The 17,401-nt window shown below is 40.6% G+C and overlaps 1 protein-coding gene across 5 annotated transcripts in view; it reads left to right on the top strand.

Moving 5' to 3' along the window:
- The window catches only part of DHRSX (dehydrogenase/reductase X-linked), a 223,268-nt gene that overhangs the window by 55,673 nt on the left and 150,194 nt on the right, over positions 1-17,401 (top strand). For 4 of the 5 annotated variants that reach the window (XM_048859796.2, XM_048859786.2, XM_048859816.2 and 1 more), the window contains exon 3: positions 3,328-3,396. The exons of the other annotated variant lie outside the window; for it this stretch is intronic. In XM_048859796.2, coding sequence (XP_048715753.2) covers positions 3,328-3,396 — 69 coding nt within the window. The remainder of the gene's footprint in view (positions 1-3,327; positions 3,397-17,401) is intronic. 5 annotated transcript variants of the gene reach the window in all.

The raw sequence follows: 17,401 nt of genomic DNA, 5'->3' as shown, positions 1-17,401 counted from the left end.
GTAGATCTGTTTTGCAAACACAATAGCCAAGCACATAGATTTGGCATGTTCATTCTAGGAGGCAGCATGTTTAAGTAGACGAGATTTAGGTACACATGAAGTCTACTCCCCGATCTGCCCAAAGTGATCATAGAATCATAGAATATCAAGGTTGGAAGGGACCTCAGGAGATCATCTAGTCCAACCCCCTGCTTAAAGCAGGACCAATCCCCAATTTTTGCTCCAGATTTCTAAATGGCCCCCTCAAGGATTGAACTCACAACCCTGGGTTTAGCAGGCCAATGCTCAAACCACTGAGCTATCCCTCCACCTTTCAAAATCTTAGTTAACATTTTTTAAATAAGGGAGCATTTTATCTACTTGTTTATTAAGGTAGAAGTATGAGGCCTTGCTCAATAATAAGGGTTATAAGTGAGCAGAATATTGAAACTAGTCCATGGAAAAAGTGAGACAAGAATTCATTGTCTGGTTCCCACCCCAATGGATCTTCCAAACAGTATTTCAGTGGAGCTGTTGCTTCCTGTCTTTAACCCTTTGTAGTTGTTTGGTGACAATGAAAGAGTATCACTGTGGGCTGGGAATGTGTCACATGTAGCTTGGATATTCAGAAAATGAAAAAAATATCTGCTGAGCATGTGGAAGTGACTATTTTTTCCATTGCTTATAACCTAGCCAAAACTGAACAGATTTTCCTGGGGTGAACAAAATGCAAAGGCCCCAGGACTAATCCCCCAGACAAATTAAAAGAAACTAAATTGTGTGGTTTTAGTAGTGGCAGAATTTCCCATTTTTCACTCGTCTCAGTCCATGTTGAGTTGTGTTTGCTCAGATTTTCAAAACAAAATTAATCCTAAGGCAGAGATCAAGTGTGGAAAATTTCAGACCAAATGGTTAGTTTGTCACAGTGAAAGCAACTGAAACCGGGATTAAAATGGAATGTGTTTATCAACTTTGACTATAAATGTTGCTATTGCTTTGCCCCTAATAAGTAAGGAATCACTCATCTCTTTAAATAAAACCAGAGGTATAGATTACTCTTACAACATTACTGTATCTTTTTGCAATACATTACTTTGAACTTTTTATAAGGATTTGGTCACTTATCGAGTCGTTCTATTCATCCCTAAAGCATTTGCTTTGCAAAATCATTTCAAAAGCCTCCAGCACACAAACGGCTTTGGTCAAGGCAATTTTCAATTTTATGGTGCTCCCAGCTCCTAGACTCATCTTTTCAATCTCCCTCTTAAGCTAATATGGAAACAGATTTGAAGCAGCTATTTAGTAAAATGATTCTTTTGCCCCAATGGTCTTGAATTAAAATATGCAAATAAGAATAAACTGAGTTTGTTTGGGGGGTCCTGAGCTTTAATGAGGAACCATTAATATAACAGTGAAAATAATGTGAATTACAATTTGTTGTGCAACGCAAGTTCTTTGAAAAATAAATGAACATACTGAGAATTAAATCAAGTCACTGGAGGTTTTAATATGCATGTTCATTGTGTGATAAATGCTGAATGAAAGGAGGATCAGATGGGACCCTCACAGGGCTTGCCACAGAAGTCAGTTTTTAACATAACTGTATCTAGCACTTTGACAGACTGATTTTTGAAACCCCACTGTAGGAAATCACTTAAGCTGAAAGAGTGAGGAGAGTTGATTCCTTGCCCATAGCTGCTTTGTGCAGAGTTACACAGACATGGCAGTTTCACTGTAGGGTTTGTTCTTTGACACTGCATCTATTTCCAGAAATTAGGATCAAGCTGAATGTTTGTGTGTCATAAAACCCCAGATGGATTTTGCAGAAAAAACAAATACTACAAATGAGCGTTTCTTTGCTTTGTTTCAAAATGGTTAGTATGAGGAGGTCAAAAAGGAATTGAATCTAATCTGTACATACCATTATAGACCAGTATGCTTGTAGGTGTTTACAGGCAAGCTGTCTTCCCATTAACAGTTTTAAATGGCAAAATTGCCTGTTTCAACTGCTTTCAGATAAATAATGAGTCTTCTCTTTCCATTTCATGAACCCATCCATTTGTCACCTCCAGATAGAATACTGTAACTCCCCATACCTGGGGCTAAATGTGCAAGCAACACTGAGGCTCCAGCTTCTGCAGAATGCATTAGCCTATCCCCTCAGTGGCCTGGGCGACATCACCCCTGTGCTGGTCTGATCTCTCCACGCGCTCTTGGACAATGCAGTTTATACAAGCCAGAATGAAGTGTAATGAGGTCCCAGAGATAAAATGTTCTCTCTCAAGGGCATACAGGGAGTTCCCAGAGGAAGTCAGACTAATCCAGAGTCTGACTGAACTGTTCGGCATGCCACAATAAACTCTTCTGTGCAAGATCTCTCCCTCCATAACCAGAAAGAGAAAGGAACAAATAAATGGAAGATAAATAAACAAAATAAATACATACATAACCTAATAAACAATAACAAATCAAAATAGGGAGAAGAAAAATAAAGCCTTCCTTATCACCCAGGTTTATAAAAACCCAGGCAGTCTTTCTATAACTAGAGGCAGCAGAAGACTTGTTAGCATTCATTAGGGGGCTTACTATGTGCATCTAATTTATCTAGGAAGGACTTAGATGCTGTGATGATGGGGCTATAGAAAACCTCTATCTCTGTTGATGGATAGACAGAATGGTAAATTCCACTTTCAAAATTAAAACTCTGTTACCAAGCACAGTGTTTTTTTTGCTGTTCCAAAGACAACATTGTCACAAAGCAACTGCCAAACAGTGACTACTATCCAATTGTTAACTGTGATTGTCTACTGTAGTTCAATGACAGGAGGGCAGAGTCTCTTCTCGCTCTTTGATGTCTACACTTATTTTCTATTAATGCTAGTAAGAACTGTGCCTATGCATGGAGTCAGATGGACTGGACATTTTAGTGAGTATCCACCAAAATACTCCGTGAAATCCCATCAGTTCTTTTTCATTTTGGAAAATGCAGTCCAAGCTTACTGCTTTATTGCTGTTTCAGACTCTGTTTCTGAAACGTGTTTCACTTGAATCACCAGATTTGGTTTTAACTGCAGCTGCTCCAGCACATGGCTGTCCAGGCCTCATGCAATAACTAGAAGAGACAAAACAGTCCAGTCATGTGTGAATAGCAATGTGTTTGTATGGTGCCTTCTGAAACTTCTGTTAGTGTGATTGCAGTAAATAATTCTCTTTCACTTCAAGCTTGTTGTTTGCTTTCTGATTGTGGCATTTTACATTGTGGTTAACCTAGACTTGTAGGATGACTGGGTACTCAACAGTCTTTAAGCTGATTGCATTATTAATTTTGCATTTTCTTGATGATGACAGCTGGAAACGATGAAAGTGAAGGCCAAGAAGCAGTGAGGAAAATAAAAGAAGAAACTGTGAATGAAAAAGGTATGATATTTTATGCATTTGTAAAACAGCTGCTGTTGATACCTCATGGCAATTTTCTTCCTGAGGTACAGAGTAATCCTTTTCCATGGTATTTATGTGCAAACAAATGAGTATGTGTGATCGTGTGCTCTTGAAGTGTTGCATTTTGGGAAATGAGTTCCTGAATCATCCCGTCTGATTTTATGTAAAGATACATTTAGAAAATTGCTTGACTATGTAATCCTTGGATGTTCCAACAGAACTGGCTGTAGGTTCTGCAGGGCGCTGTGTGAACTGCAATAATTCACTGTGTGTGTGTGCATGTGTGTGTATGTGAGAGAGAGAGTTTGATGACTGGGCAGAAGATCATGACACTAGTAATTTTGGTTTAAAGAAAGGATGACAAGGAGTTTATAGTGAGTGTGCTCTTGTCTTTCTCACAGATGGGCTTTAAATCTCTTCTTTTGTGGTGTGGGAAATCCCAGCAAAATAGTCTTTTTGGGAAGAGAGTGCTAACAGTGCAGGGATATAAGATATGTGGGTTCCTATCCAGCCCTGCTCACTTGGCACATGACTAGAGTTTACAAACATTAGTAACAAAATTCTGTTTCAAAAACAAACTTTCAAGGTAAGCAAAAAAAAAAAAAAAAAAACCTGCCAGGAGGTACAGTGAAAAGTAGCAGCTAGCACTTGAGGAGAATTTAAGCTTAGATTTCTAGCCTGAGAGAATGTTGATTCTCTGATCTCAACAACTGTGTGCCTTTAAAATGACTAGATATGTCAAAGAAAAGAGAGTTTGTCAGTTTTGTCCTGGTTGCTTTAATACTGCAGTTTGAACCATAATAAATCCATTTTATGCAAAGTGTTTGATCTGTATGAGTCAGAATCCTTGAAACCTCACGAGTAGAAACAATTTTTCTACATTCCAACACACAATCTAATTGATTCGCTGGCAGAACTTGATAGTGTTGATTCATTATAATTTTTTTAACCTCTTAAAAAAGACCAGATAAACAGTTTCAAACCTTCATCAACTGGTTGAATTAAGCTCTACTGTACATAAAGGAGACCCTGATATAGTCTGAGGGCTAGTCTGTTTAAGAAAGAGAAGACTGGATTTGTGTGGACACAGTTTTATCACATCTGAAAGCAAAATCGAACTGCTTCACCATGGAGCTCTTAGGATTACTTTAGCCATGTGCTTTTGAATCTGTTGAATGATCAAGTAGGGCCATAAGAAAAGGAAAGTGGCTTTATTTCCGAGAAAAGTCATATAGCAAACTTTGTTCCCTGGCAATTCTAATTTGCAATTTATTCTCTAGGCCATTGCCTCTGTTAGTTTTATGTTCTGAAACCACTGTGTATAGTTCTTCCAAAGTAACTTGTGGTGACTCACTGTTACTACTTCGATGTATAATTTCTTGGCCAGAAATGCTGCACTGATACTGGAGTGCTGAACTCCACCCTAATGAGGACCTTCATGGCTTCTGCTAAAAGCTGATTCTGCCTTTGATGCCTCTTTAATATTCACTGTTGTGATAATTGAAAGAACCAAAAACTTTCATTAAGATTTATCTTTTGATTTAAAAAAAAGGGCACCCATCATAGCCTCAGGATGCACCATAAATTAACAGTCAGAACCATAAAAGGAATAGGGTAATTGCTATCTTTTCTAAACATTTTCCTGGAAGTTTCATTTCTGAGAAAGACCAAATCATTTTGACTAAGTTATATTGGTAAATTTACACCCCATTTGAATAATCCAGATCTCTTCTAATCTTATCCCATTTATGTAACCATAGAAATTCCTAGGATCTTGGACTCATCTAATCTTCTGAACTAAGGAAGCTCTGATTTTGGGTGATAAACTGTTTCAATCTACAATTTATAGAATCAATAGTTTCAGTAAGCTGAGGCTGTACCTAAACATGATATAGAGCTCTCTGGCCTACATTACAGTTCTAATGACTAAGAGGGATCAGTAAATTTAGATACTGATTGGTCAGTATCTGAAAAAAACTATAGAAAATTATTAATTTAATTTTGAAAATACGACCTAGTTTGGAGAGGATTTTTATGTATATCTACTCTATGTTGTACAAGTAGAAGGAACAAAAGGTAGAACCCTGTTCCTGGTGAAGGGGAAGGGGAACACCATTAGGGTTGAAGATGAATGGAAAGAGAGAAATCCTGGCCCAACTGAAATCAGTGGTAAAACTCCCATCGACTTCAATTGGGTCAGGATTTCACTTTAAATATATATTGAAAATGTTTTCTTGGGCTTGTGCTTTTCCCCCCCTTCTCTTCATGATGAAGGATGATATTTTTTAAAGTTAGAAATATCAAAAATGTCAAGTCCAATCTCTTTTGGTTTTGCTGGAGGACTTCTAGGAACGCTCAAGGATGTTTATTGTAGAAGCCAGAATTATGTCAAAGTTGTAGTAGGGGGGAAGTATTATTATTATTTATTCTTTGTATTATCGTACAGCCTAGGAGCTCCTGTGATGGACCAGCTCCTGTGATGGACCATTGTGCTAGGCACTGTACAAACACAGCGTAGCTGCTGATCTCTGCTCCAAAGCGCTTACAATCTAAATAGACAAGACAGATCCAGGGTAGGGGACCGTGTCTAATAAACAAGCAGAGTGAACAATGTGACGGCAGCAAACAGCATGTTATTCCATGTATTTTTTTTAACTTTTTTTCCTCTTTAGGTAGGTATATATAGGAGGGGTAAGCTAACAGGAAAGAAAAGGGAAGGGATGGCAGATATTGATGGGAAGGGTGGGGGGACAGGGCAGGGGAGAAGAGGGTAAGAGGGGCAGCTGTGGAGTGACACTGAGGTGAAGAGATTGTGAGGTAGGCCAAGGGTTGAAGCAAACTGCCAATCAACATAGGGCAGAGAAAGTCGAGTCTGAAGGGTAGAACATTCTCCCAAGGCCAAAGTCCCTGCTTTGGCTGTTCATGCCCCTACCAGCTGGAGTCTCTGGTTGGCTCCTCATTGTGGCTTTCTCCTAACACCACACATTGGCGGGGCGGGGAGGGGAAAGGAGGGGAGGCAGCGTGTGGATCCTAGTGCCCCCAGAATGTGTGTGTGGGGGTGTCTCCCAGGCCCAGTTCTGGGCTGGATTTATCAATTTGCTCCACCTGGTTTGTACCACATCAACAGTATACTCAGCACCTGAGTCACTGGAGCGGCCTGCCTGCTGCCTCAGGAAGACCACGCTTTTTTGGTTTACGTTCAGTTCATAGTGGGAAGTTTATCTTACCAACCATAAGGCTGGAATTTTTAAAAAATTGATTTTGTATTATTATTTTAAAAAATATTAATATTGCAGTAGCATCCAGAGCTCACAACCAGTACTTGTGTTATAGAAACACATACAAAGATATGGTCCTTGCTCCAACAAGCTAAGATCAGGAACTAAGGAAAGCTTACAGTCTTCAGACACTGATGTCTTAGGCCGCCCTATCAGGGAAAAGTTCCCATATGAGCTGATGTGATAGCATCATCTTGGCCAGCACACCAGAAACTGAGCTGGGGACCTCCAGAGCTAAAAACACAGCTTGCGCTCACGAGCTAAGGCTCTCTAGATAGGACTGTAAAAGTACTATATTCTCTGCAGATTAGGCACAGAGGCATCTGTAACACAGAACACACACTCAAGAGTGGGTTACATGGGCAATTAGATTTTAAAGATCTGGTGTAAATCCAGAGTAATTCACTTGATGTCAGTGAAGTTACCTCCGATTTACCTGAGTGCAAGTGAGAGCAGAATTTGACCCAATCACTTTGCTGTTTATGCCATCTGTGAATTTGGCCATTTGACTTCAACTGAAGTATTCTGTGAGTAGGATTCGATCCTATTAGTATGCCAGCTTTTCAAAAGATGAAATTGGAGACCTATTTATCCACTCCATAATCTCCATAATGATAATTATTACTATTCTGATAATCTTCTGCATAATTAACTTTCAAGCACTTTTAGTGGCATATATGCACTAAGCAGATAAAGTCTAATGAATATATTGCTTAGAAAAAAAGTTTCATTGGAAGGGAGCTGTTCCCATTTAGGATAATTTATAATGACTTTTAAAGAAGAACATTTCAAGATTTATTGCTAAACAGACAAAGAGGATGTTTGAATGAAAGCCACATTGTAGCAACATGACCGTGAATTAGGACTGGTAGGTTGGGAACATCTTAATTTCAGCCAATAAATGCATGAATGCCATCTATTTGCTTTCCTAGATGTCTAATTCGAATGACTTGGAAATATTTCTCTCTCATTAGCAGGTTATCTTAAGGAATTTCTTTCTGAAATAGTGGAAGAGGTTGGGGTGGTAAGAGATGTGACTGGAATTTATCAAGAAATTCTCAGTTGTGGAAATTCCCTTCCTAAATAGAATTTTATCATGAGTCTCACCTGTTAATACAGGGAAAAATTTGCCTCTGGCAACTGCATGGTGTAAGGAGGGAGCCAGGAGCCTTCTCCTGTCCCTTCTACCCACTGTGTACAGCCACAGAGACTGCTTTCTCCTATCATTTTAGGAGTGCATGTCATACCAAAGAGGAGGAGAGACTGGTCAGATGCATGGAGATGCATGCACAACATCTTAAGGAGAGATGGAGAAAGGATCGTGCCTCTGAAGATACAGAGCTCCCCCTGGTGTGGTGCATGTTCACCCAGCCCCAATTCTGGCTCAGATTGTGAATGATGCAATCTGGTGCATGGCTATTACTTAGCAGTCTACTGCATCTTTTGACAGTGATAGAGAGCACCTCTTCTCTCTCTCTGCTACGGTTTTCTTGCTACTCATCAATTCTGTTTATAATCTGTGTTTCAAATAGAAGTCCACTTAATTCTGTGGATTTAGAGTGCCATGTGTAATGATCATGTTTTAATTTGAATTAGTTGTCACAGTAAATGTTGGGAAAGATTAATCACAAAGCTCTCCTTTTCAAGCTGTTTGTGATTAATGTGGTTTTACACCTAATTTCCCCCCTAACTTTTACATTTTTCCCCTTGAGCTCAGTTGTTGTAACTCCAGGTTCCACAGGGTGTTTGTGAAGGCCTTCCCTTGGTACTAAGCTAAGTAAAAGAATTCATGTTTATGCATAAGCGTTTGATAATTTTCAATTCCATCTCCATTCATGAATACAAATGGAGCATGAAAAGAGCTTTTGTTTATAGTTATATGTTAGTTTAATTCTTAGGTATCTTTGTACTCAACAGGTCAAAGTCCATTTGATTTACACAGATATAAACCCAGAGTGACTGGGTTAGTAGAGTTGCTCTATATTTTTGCTGGCATCACCAAGGCCAGAATTTGTGCCAAAGACTTCTAAATTCCCACAGATCACTAGAGTATGTGTATTTAGGCTATGTCTACACTAGGAACGATTCCCTCGTGCTAGATCTCATTGAGCTACTGCACTCTTGTAGCACGGGCAATGACACAGGCTAGCCGTGCCGAGTACACACACCCTTGAACCCCATGGGCATGTAGTTGGGGTGGATAGCCTGTGCCACCACTCTCTCCTGCCATGCTACACAACTATTTTTAGCATGCTACCTCAATGAGAGCTAGTGAGAGAATGTCTGTGCAAACCAGGGAATCCAATCCCTAGCTCCAAGTGTAGACATAGCTTTACATATCATTCAGTGCTAGTAATTGCATGTAAATATGAAAAAATATATTTGCATTCTCACACAATTAGAACATCAGTGTGGTGATTTCTAGCCTAGTGTTGGATTTTTTCAAGCATATAACTACTAATATTAACAATACAAGTAAACATTTTAGTAAACATGTCCAGTTAGCTACCACGAAATATTCTGATCCAGCAAAACCTCTAACAGGTTAAGCTTATATGTAGGTCTTTGTAGAATCTGGGCCTAAAAGTGTATGATGGTTAGGACCCCTGTAAAGTTGAAAGAACCATGGATGGGGGTCTGTACTTGACCCCTGATGCCATTGACCCTACAGTTGAAGACCCCCTGATCTGTCAGGAAGGGAATATTTTAAGCAAATAAAAATAACTCCTGATAATAGCATCATTGGATGGGCTGAATGACAAACAAATACATTTTTCCTGCCTTTCTTCCATTTTACATAATACTGTAACATGAAAATAAGTTCACAGTCAACAAGTATGTCTGTTTGAATGCGTTTGTTGATTGCCTTTTAATTTTAAACACATCAATTTTTAGGGCGTGTTTGAAGCCATTTAAAATAACTGAGAATTTTCTGTTTTTTTCCACAAGACTTTTAACTTCTTCGAAATTAAGATGTGATGTTAATAGGATGGCAGTTCAAACACTAATAGAATTACACATATGGTTCACAGAGAGAAAAATGAGCTATAGATCTGGAGAAAGAGATAAAGGCAACATCTTTCAAATATAAAATATATTCATAATGTAGACACCAGCTATAGCCATCAATTTATATAATTTCCATTTCCATTGGAAATGTGAAATGGAATTCATTAGCAAGCTATGCTGTAAAGAAACCTGATTTTCTTTTATGTATTTTTTCCTAACTGATACATGAAAACAACAAAACAAACCCAGATAAATAAACACAGTTATAGCTTTAGGCAGAGAAACAAAGTCCTTTCAGATATTTAGAAATGATTTTTTTATCCTAAATCACTGTGATGGGGTGGAGTAGGTCCGGATGCCCCCTGCTGGAGGCCTAATGGCCCTGCCTCACCCTGCCCCAGAAAAGAGCAGAGGCATTAGTCCTCCAGATGGCCTAGAGTGGCTGCAGAGAAGCAACCAATCAGAGGGGCTGCTGGAATGACCAATCAAGGGCCAGAAGGGCCATATAAAAAGAAGCAGCAGAGGCAGAGCAATCAGTTGCTGCCTGGAGCTTGCAGAGGGAAAATGGGGTGCCTGGCTTACTGGAAGAGCAGCAGAACTATGGACAGCTCACTGCAGACTGTACTGAGCCCAGGAAAGGCTGCTGAAGATCGGGTGCCTGGCTGGCTGGAACAGCAGCAGAACCATGGACAGGTCAGTGCAGGCAGACTAAACCCAGAACCTAGCTTGACCAGACTGATGGGCCCTGCTGGTCTGGTTGAAGACTAAGCCCAGGAAAGGCTGCCGAAAGGACACCAACTGAGGGTACCAAGATGGGCCCCTGTTGCACTGTTAAAGAAGGCAGTGCCTCCAGGGGGAAGCCTTGGTGCTATGACCCCATAGCAGGGCTGTGAGGAAGAACTAGAGACTGTATACCCCGGAAGGGGGGACAGTGTTTGTGACTCAGCCAGAGGACTGAGTTACAGAAGACCTGCCAAAAGAATCATTGGCCGGGGTGTGGGTGGAGGGGCACTCGCAGGAGGTGGGTGCCAATGCTGTTACAATCACATAAAGCTTTGTGTGGATATTAGAGGCGGCTAATGTCCTTATGGAACCAGACCTTGGTGTTTAGAATTTCATTGATCACACTGTTCTATTAGAGATGGATTTGGGGGGGGGGGGGGGAAAGGAATTTAAAAATGAAATCACCTCTGCAAAACTTGAGAATTATTCTGTTTCACTCTTCACACATTTTGGTCCTCTTTTCAATTTCCAGAGGCCTGGTGTCATGCAGGTGACCTTCCCACTGATGGGAAATGGGGCTGGATTTCACACCCTCCAAAGTTTGTCACTCTTTTTGGAGGCACTGGAAGCTCTCACAAGAGAACAGTGTGAGATACTTCAGACCCTGCCAGTTCAGAAGGAGATCTTTGCAGGGTCCTGAAAGACGGAGAAATTAAAAAGGCAATTTAAAGGCCATCTAGCTCTCTTCCTAGGGCTGTTTTATTTAGTCTTGTCTTCCATGGGTTATACACAGGCTTGAAAAGTTCACTTGTCCATAGCAAGTAGGAAGCTTTCCTGAGCAAATACCTTCAACTTCTGGAGGATCCAAGCTTTCATATTTTTTAAACATTAGGAACCTGAATTTCAGAAGTGCTGAGCATTCACAACTCTAAGTGAAGTCAGTGGAAGCCACTGGTACTCAGACCTCTGAAAATCAGATCCTTTTACACTAGCACTAGTGGTTGTGGAGATAATTCTCCAAATGTGAGCTAAAGGTTAGGTTTGCATAGAGATTTAGGTGTCTGCCTCTTTAGGCACCTAATTTCCACTGGTGAGCATGTGCCAAGGCACCTAAGTCCTGATGCCACGCCACAGCTAATGAGGTGCTTGCTCACACCTAAACCACAGCAGGTTTTTCAAATTAAGCTTTCTCCCACTTATCTTGCCTGCGGGGACTGATCTGGTAGGTGTGATCAGAGCATATCTAACCCACACAGAATATAGATGTAAGGGTAAGCAGGCTGGGGATTTTTGAGGTGAGCTACCTGGCTGCTATGTATATATTCCAGAACACCCAATAGCACAGTGATTAGGGTACTCCCCTGGGATATGGGAAACCCAGGCTTGAATCACCACTCTGCTTGATTTGGAGCAGGGAGTTGAACCTAGGCCTCCCCAGAAGAATGCCCTAACCACAAGGCTATTGGTATTTTGTGGGGTTGCTCTTAATTTCTCTAGTTGAAACTGTTCCACACTGCATAAATAATTAGTCATTGGAGCAGGGACTTGAACCTAACTCTCCCACATACCATATGAGTGCCCTAACTATTGGGCTATAGCATCTTTCTCTCTCAATCTCAATGAATATTGAGTTTTTGAAGCCCTGGCCATATATACAAGTTCTTAGATTTGAAGGTGGTTGGGGCAGGGACCCTCTTTTAGTCCTGTGTTTGTACAGTACTTAGCACAATGGGGTCTGGTCCGTGACTGGGGCTCTTAGGCACCACCATAATACAAATAGTACATTCTGACTATAATACAGCCCTTGAAAGCAGACTTTGGAGAAGGCGAAAGGACTTTGGAGAAGAAGATTAGGGTTACATGAAGCATAGAACCTTTGCTGTAGTTCTACATTCCTAATGGCAACTGGGGTATTTATTTGCACTTCTAAATCCTCTCAGACTATCTAAAGAGTTTCAGGAAATCCATAATAACTAAGCCTCCATTTTTGCAGTGTTTTGTGAGCCCCTTGACTATAAAACTGAGTTGGAAGAGAAAATCCTGTTAATGAGATTTCCTTTAATGAAACAGAAGAAATCTTGAGAGGAAACATGAATTGCATTGGATTCCTAATTCTAATGTCTGGATTTGCATTTTTGCTGTTTCATTGTGTTACGTTTCTGGTGGTCCAGGGTTGATGTCAATAGTCACCAGTGCCTGATTTATTTTGATAGCCTTCATCCATATCTTAGTGGCAGACAGAATGTTAAATAAAGGACTATGTACTCTAACCAAGATTACTATTGATGTCATGCTGCTTGACAAGAGTAGCTCCTCAGAACTGATCTGACTCAAGGTGACAAAATGAATCAAATCATTTTTCAAACATTTAGTTTGACCAAGTTGAAAAATAATTCTTGTCAGTGTTTTATCTCCCCAATACAAAAATCTATAGGCTTGGTATCCAGATATAGTGCAAATCTCATGTATACAGGGGGCTGTTTGTCTACACCTCGGTGGGGCAGGAGGTAATCCTCCGAGAGGAGGATATAAAAAGTAAAGGACAGTGACCTCCATAGGACCCCTGTCTCCTCCTTCCATCTTTCCGCTTATGAGAGCGACTTCCAAAGAACTGAACAAAGGAGGGAGTGGTCCCAGGCTGGAAAAGGACCCAGCCTGTGAAATGTATTGCAGCTCTTGCTGAGACAAACCTTTTGCTTTTAAGCCTATTTAGCCAGATGAAGTTTAGCTTGCATGTGTTTATCCCTTTATTTCTTTTGTAACCAATTCTGACTTTTATGCCTGACCACTTTTAATCACTTAAAATCTATCTTTTAACTTGTTTTATTATTTTTTTGTTTTATTTAAACCAGTGTGTTTGGGAAATTTCTACTCGGGTCAACAGGGCTGGTGCATATTTATTTCCCATTGTTGGAATGATGGACTATTTATGAGCTTGGACAGTTCAGTGGGATACTGAATGATACAAGACGCACATTTTCTGGGGGGATGGGGGGAGAAGGCTGGGACTGAGAGATATGTGGGTGTTGCCCTATATGTAATTCATGGATGGCTGGGCATAGCATTCATGCTGTCAGCTGGGAGTGACTTCGCATGCTGCTGACTGAGCGTGAGCAGAGCCTGGAGGGGTTTGCTGTTCACTAGCAAAGCAGTGTAAAAAGCATCCCAGGTTGGAGAGCTAAGGGGACACAGCAGTTCGGGTTGCACCCAGGGGAATGTCACAGTAGCTATAGAGTGTGTCGTGTCTGTGTGTGTCTCTCTCTCCAGCACCAGAGAGGCCTGGACCCCCCCCAAAAACTCCCCAAATTGAAAAGATCATGTTTAGATCCAGAAATAGACATATCAATACACTTCCATTTTTCCAAACATGTTTGAAAGCTTTTTTCAAGTTATTGAGAAACAGAAGTGTTATCCTCTGGCCAGCTCTACTTTTAAGTGAGTCTGAACTCAGCTTCAGTCAAATCTGGCCATATTTTATGGCTCTTACATTGAAATCATGGAAAATTCATGGTTTTGCATAGTTTCAAAGGAAAACTAGGTAAAACCCTGTGCTTTCACAGAGTTTCCCTTTGAGATTTTGTCTGAACCCAAAGTTCAAAGCAATTCTCGGGTGCTGTGAACTCATGTATATTGAAACCAAAGAAAATGGGCAGATGGAAGGTGAGAGATGGCAGACATCCTCTTGTACCGTTAGTGTTGAGCATCTTTTCCTCTGTGTACCCTATCTGTTGGCTGTAATGCCCCCATCAGACTTTCTTTATCAAAGAGAACAATTTAAGCGAACAGCCAGAGACCTACACTAGCTAATTATCTCACAGGCAGTGCTGTTATATAAAATGATGAAAGCTTGGTTTCAAATGGGATGCTTTCATACTACCAAGTTTGAGAATGTGAATGTTTTGATTAAATCTGTAGGCCTCATGTTTTGGAGTGTTGAAAATGTCATTTACCCACTTAAAGGTAAATCCCTTTCTGCTCCTTAGGTATCTGATAGCCCACATTGGAGAGGAACAGGTATGGGATTTAGGACATCTATTCATGGCAGGCTGCATCTTCTGTGTGTTGCACAGCTGCACAGGGGGTTTTCTCCCCCCCCCCACCCTAGAATTCCCCACTGCCTTGGGGAACATGATTTTCTAGCCATTCTCCCTGCACAAGTATATTGGGGATTTGATGTAAGTGGGTTGGAGATCGTTGTAGCCTGGAGAAGAGAACTGGATCAGTGGTCTGTGTAAGGGAGTTTCCTCTCCCCAAACCCAGCTCTGCAGTGGGATGAATCCATTGGGAGAGCTAACACTCTTAATCATATCTATTTGTATTCCCAACTGAATGCCAAAGAGCCACATCCTTCACAGCTCCATTGAATTTGAGGATCTGGTCCATTTTTGTGAATTCTGCATGAATACAGTTGTGTGACAATCTAGCCTGTAAAGCCTACATTCAAAGTATAATCTCTTCAATTTTATTTCCCCCCATTTATGGGGATAATATTTTGAAACAAAACGCCACTTTTGAATTTCCCACCTTCAAATTATAATGTTATGTATAGACCATGTCCTGAAGCTGGCAGGGAATGAGTTAATCCCTTTCCTTCAGCTAGAACTGCTGCCTGCCCTGAGCCCAGTGATTTGCAAGGCAGTGGGGCTGGGCCAGCTATGGGGAGTTAATTTCCTTCAGCACTCAATAAAAGGCACATGCTGTGGAGAGTTCAGGCTCAGTCTGGTGTGATGAGTCTGAGAGGAAGATAGCGTAGGAAGTGGCCAGGAACCTGAACCAGAATTTGTGCATTTAGCTTTATTTATAGCCAGCTTCACCATATCCCCATCTAGCTAGTCAGTGAAGATGCAGGTGGTTTTGATTCTGTAGATTAACTTCACTATTTTAGTGCCTCTCCAGGCAACTTTAGGCATTATTGGCACAGCAGTCCAGCACACAGCCCGTGAAAACCTATACATTGGCTTATTTGAACACTTTATGGGGAGGAACTCAAATGTAGGGGACAGTTGTTCTCTGAAAATGTTGACCTTGCTGGGTTATAGACAAATGACCACCCTTTCCATAGCTCCAAATTGATCTAAACATGCTTGGCCAGATTCTCTCCTGGTGTAACTCAATTGACTTCATTGCAGGGGCTGGCATCCAGCCACACTGAACAACTTGTAGAATTATATCAATTCTACTTCTGTTTATGTCAGTCTTTCACAAAGGAGCAATAGAGGGGGTAAAACATGTTTAAAATATGGAAAACCCATAAAAACTGGCAGGGGGGATCAGAGGCAGGTGTAGTGCCTGAAAGATCTTCTAACTCATTTTTTTTTAGGTTTCAGAGTAACAGCCATGTTAGTCTGTATTCGCAAAATGAAAAGGAGTACTTGTGGCACCTTAGAGACTAACCAATTTATTTGAGCATAAGCTTTCGTGAGCTACAGCTCACTTCATCGGATGCATACTGTGGAAAATGTAGAAGATCTTTTTATACACACGTGTATAAAAAGATCTTCTACACTTTCCACAGTATGCATCCGATGAAGTGAGCTGTAGCTCACGAAAGCTTATGCTCAAATAAATTGGTTAGTCTCTAAGGTGCCACAAGTACTCCTTTTCATTTTTTTTAGATCAGCTTGATTTCAGGTTGACCATGTTCCTCGTCATTACCTAAAGAAATTAGGCCTTTTAATAGTTAACCACAGTGATCATTGCCGAGCACACCAAGAAAAGGCAGCTTCTAACTGTTAATGTTATTTCTTTCTGTTTGACCACATGTAACCACCAGATAGGATGATGAGTGATTGATCATTGGGATGATGTAAACTTATGCTTCTAGAGATAATATATTTCCTCTATTTAAAAAGTAACAGTTTTACTAGGTTTATTATTGTAATACTATAAATCTATTTCCTTGATCAGTAGATGAATTTTAGATTATTTTATGGATTTTATTTGTATTATGGTAGTAAACAAAGTCAGGATTGGGGGGGTCCACTGCACTCATCTCTAAAAAGAAGACAAGGGGCCAGATTTCAAAGGGAGTTGCCTTTATAAATCTCTGGTCCATGGTCCTTGCCCCAAAGAGCTCACAATGTAAAGAGACAAAATTGGCTGAAGATGGGAGGAAAGGAGCACAGCATGCAAATAGAGTACTCAGAATGAGGGGTGAAAACACCATGTTAATCCTATGTTCTTTCATTGGTCATTTTTTAGATTGTATTTTTAAATTCAGGCAGGATGAGGGAATGTGGGGGTGGGGCTGAACTGGTAGGAGAAAAGGATTAAAGAAGAGACAGGGAAGAGGGTACAAGGTGAGAAGGGGAAAGAGCGTGGGAGTTTAGGGAGGGAACTTGTGGCAAGACAGTGAGGGAGAGACACGGGAGCAGGCTGGTGCAAATAGCTACTTAACAGAGACAAAAGAATATGTGTTGGTAATTTAACATGCACAATTTCTGAAATTTGAGGAGGCCCATTGGGTTTGTTCCAGGAGTGGATGGAGCAGCAGACAGCAAGGAGTATGTGGGTGGGTGGGGCAGGGGCAGGAGGGATGGCAGACCAATTTGAACTAGCAAGTATTGGACACATTTTTAAAATTGTACTTTTATCTGCTAGGTGAAAATCACTCAATGCGGAGAACTAGCACAAAGCTGATGCCCTGTATAAATCCCACATAAGCCCTCAGGGGAACATTTAAGACTTTGTTCTTGCCCTCTTCTTAAATATTATACACAATTTAAATAAGGCAACATTTTACATTTTACTTTCCACTCTCTGCCTCTTGTTTCACATACTGTAATATTTCTGTATTCTAAATTGTTTTGCATCCCTTGCATCATCATCATCATGTGCCCATTCCTCTTTTATTTGTGAATAAGCAATCTGTTCTTTCTAATACACATCTTACTGCAATTTTTTAAAAATCATGGTACGTTACCCATGAATACACTTATAAGAAAGAGACCTGTACATACTCTGCTTTTATTTAG

Source organism: Caretta caretta, chromosome 1 (assembly GCF_965140235.1).
Source record: "Caretta caretta isolate rCarCar2 chromosome 1, rCarCar1.hap1, whole genome shotgun sequence".
NCBI classification, from domain to species: Eukaryota; Metazoa; Chordata; order Testudines; family Cheloniidae; genus Caretta; species Caretta caretta.
This window is presented reverse-complemented; position numbering and strand designations above follow the sequence as displayed.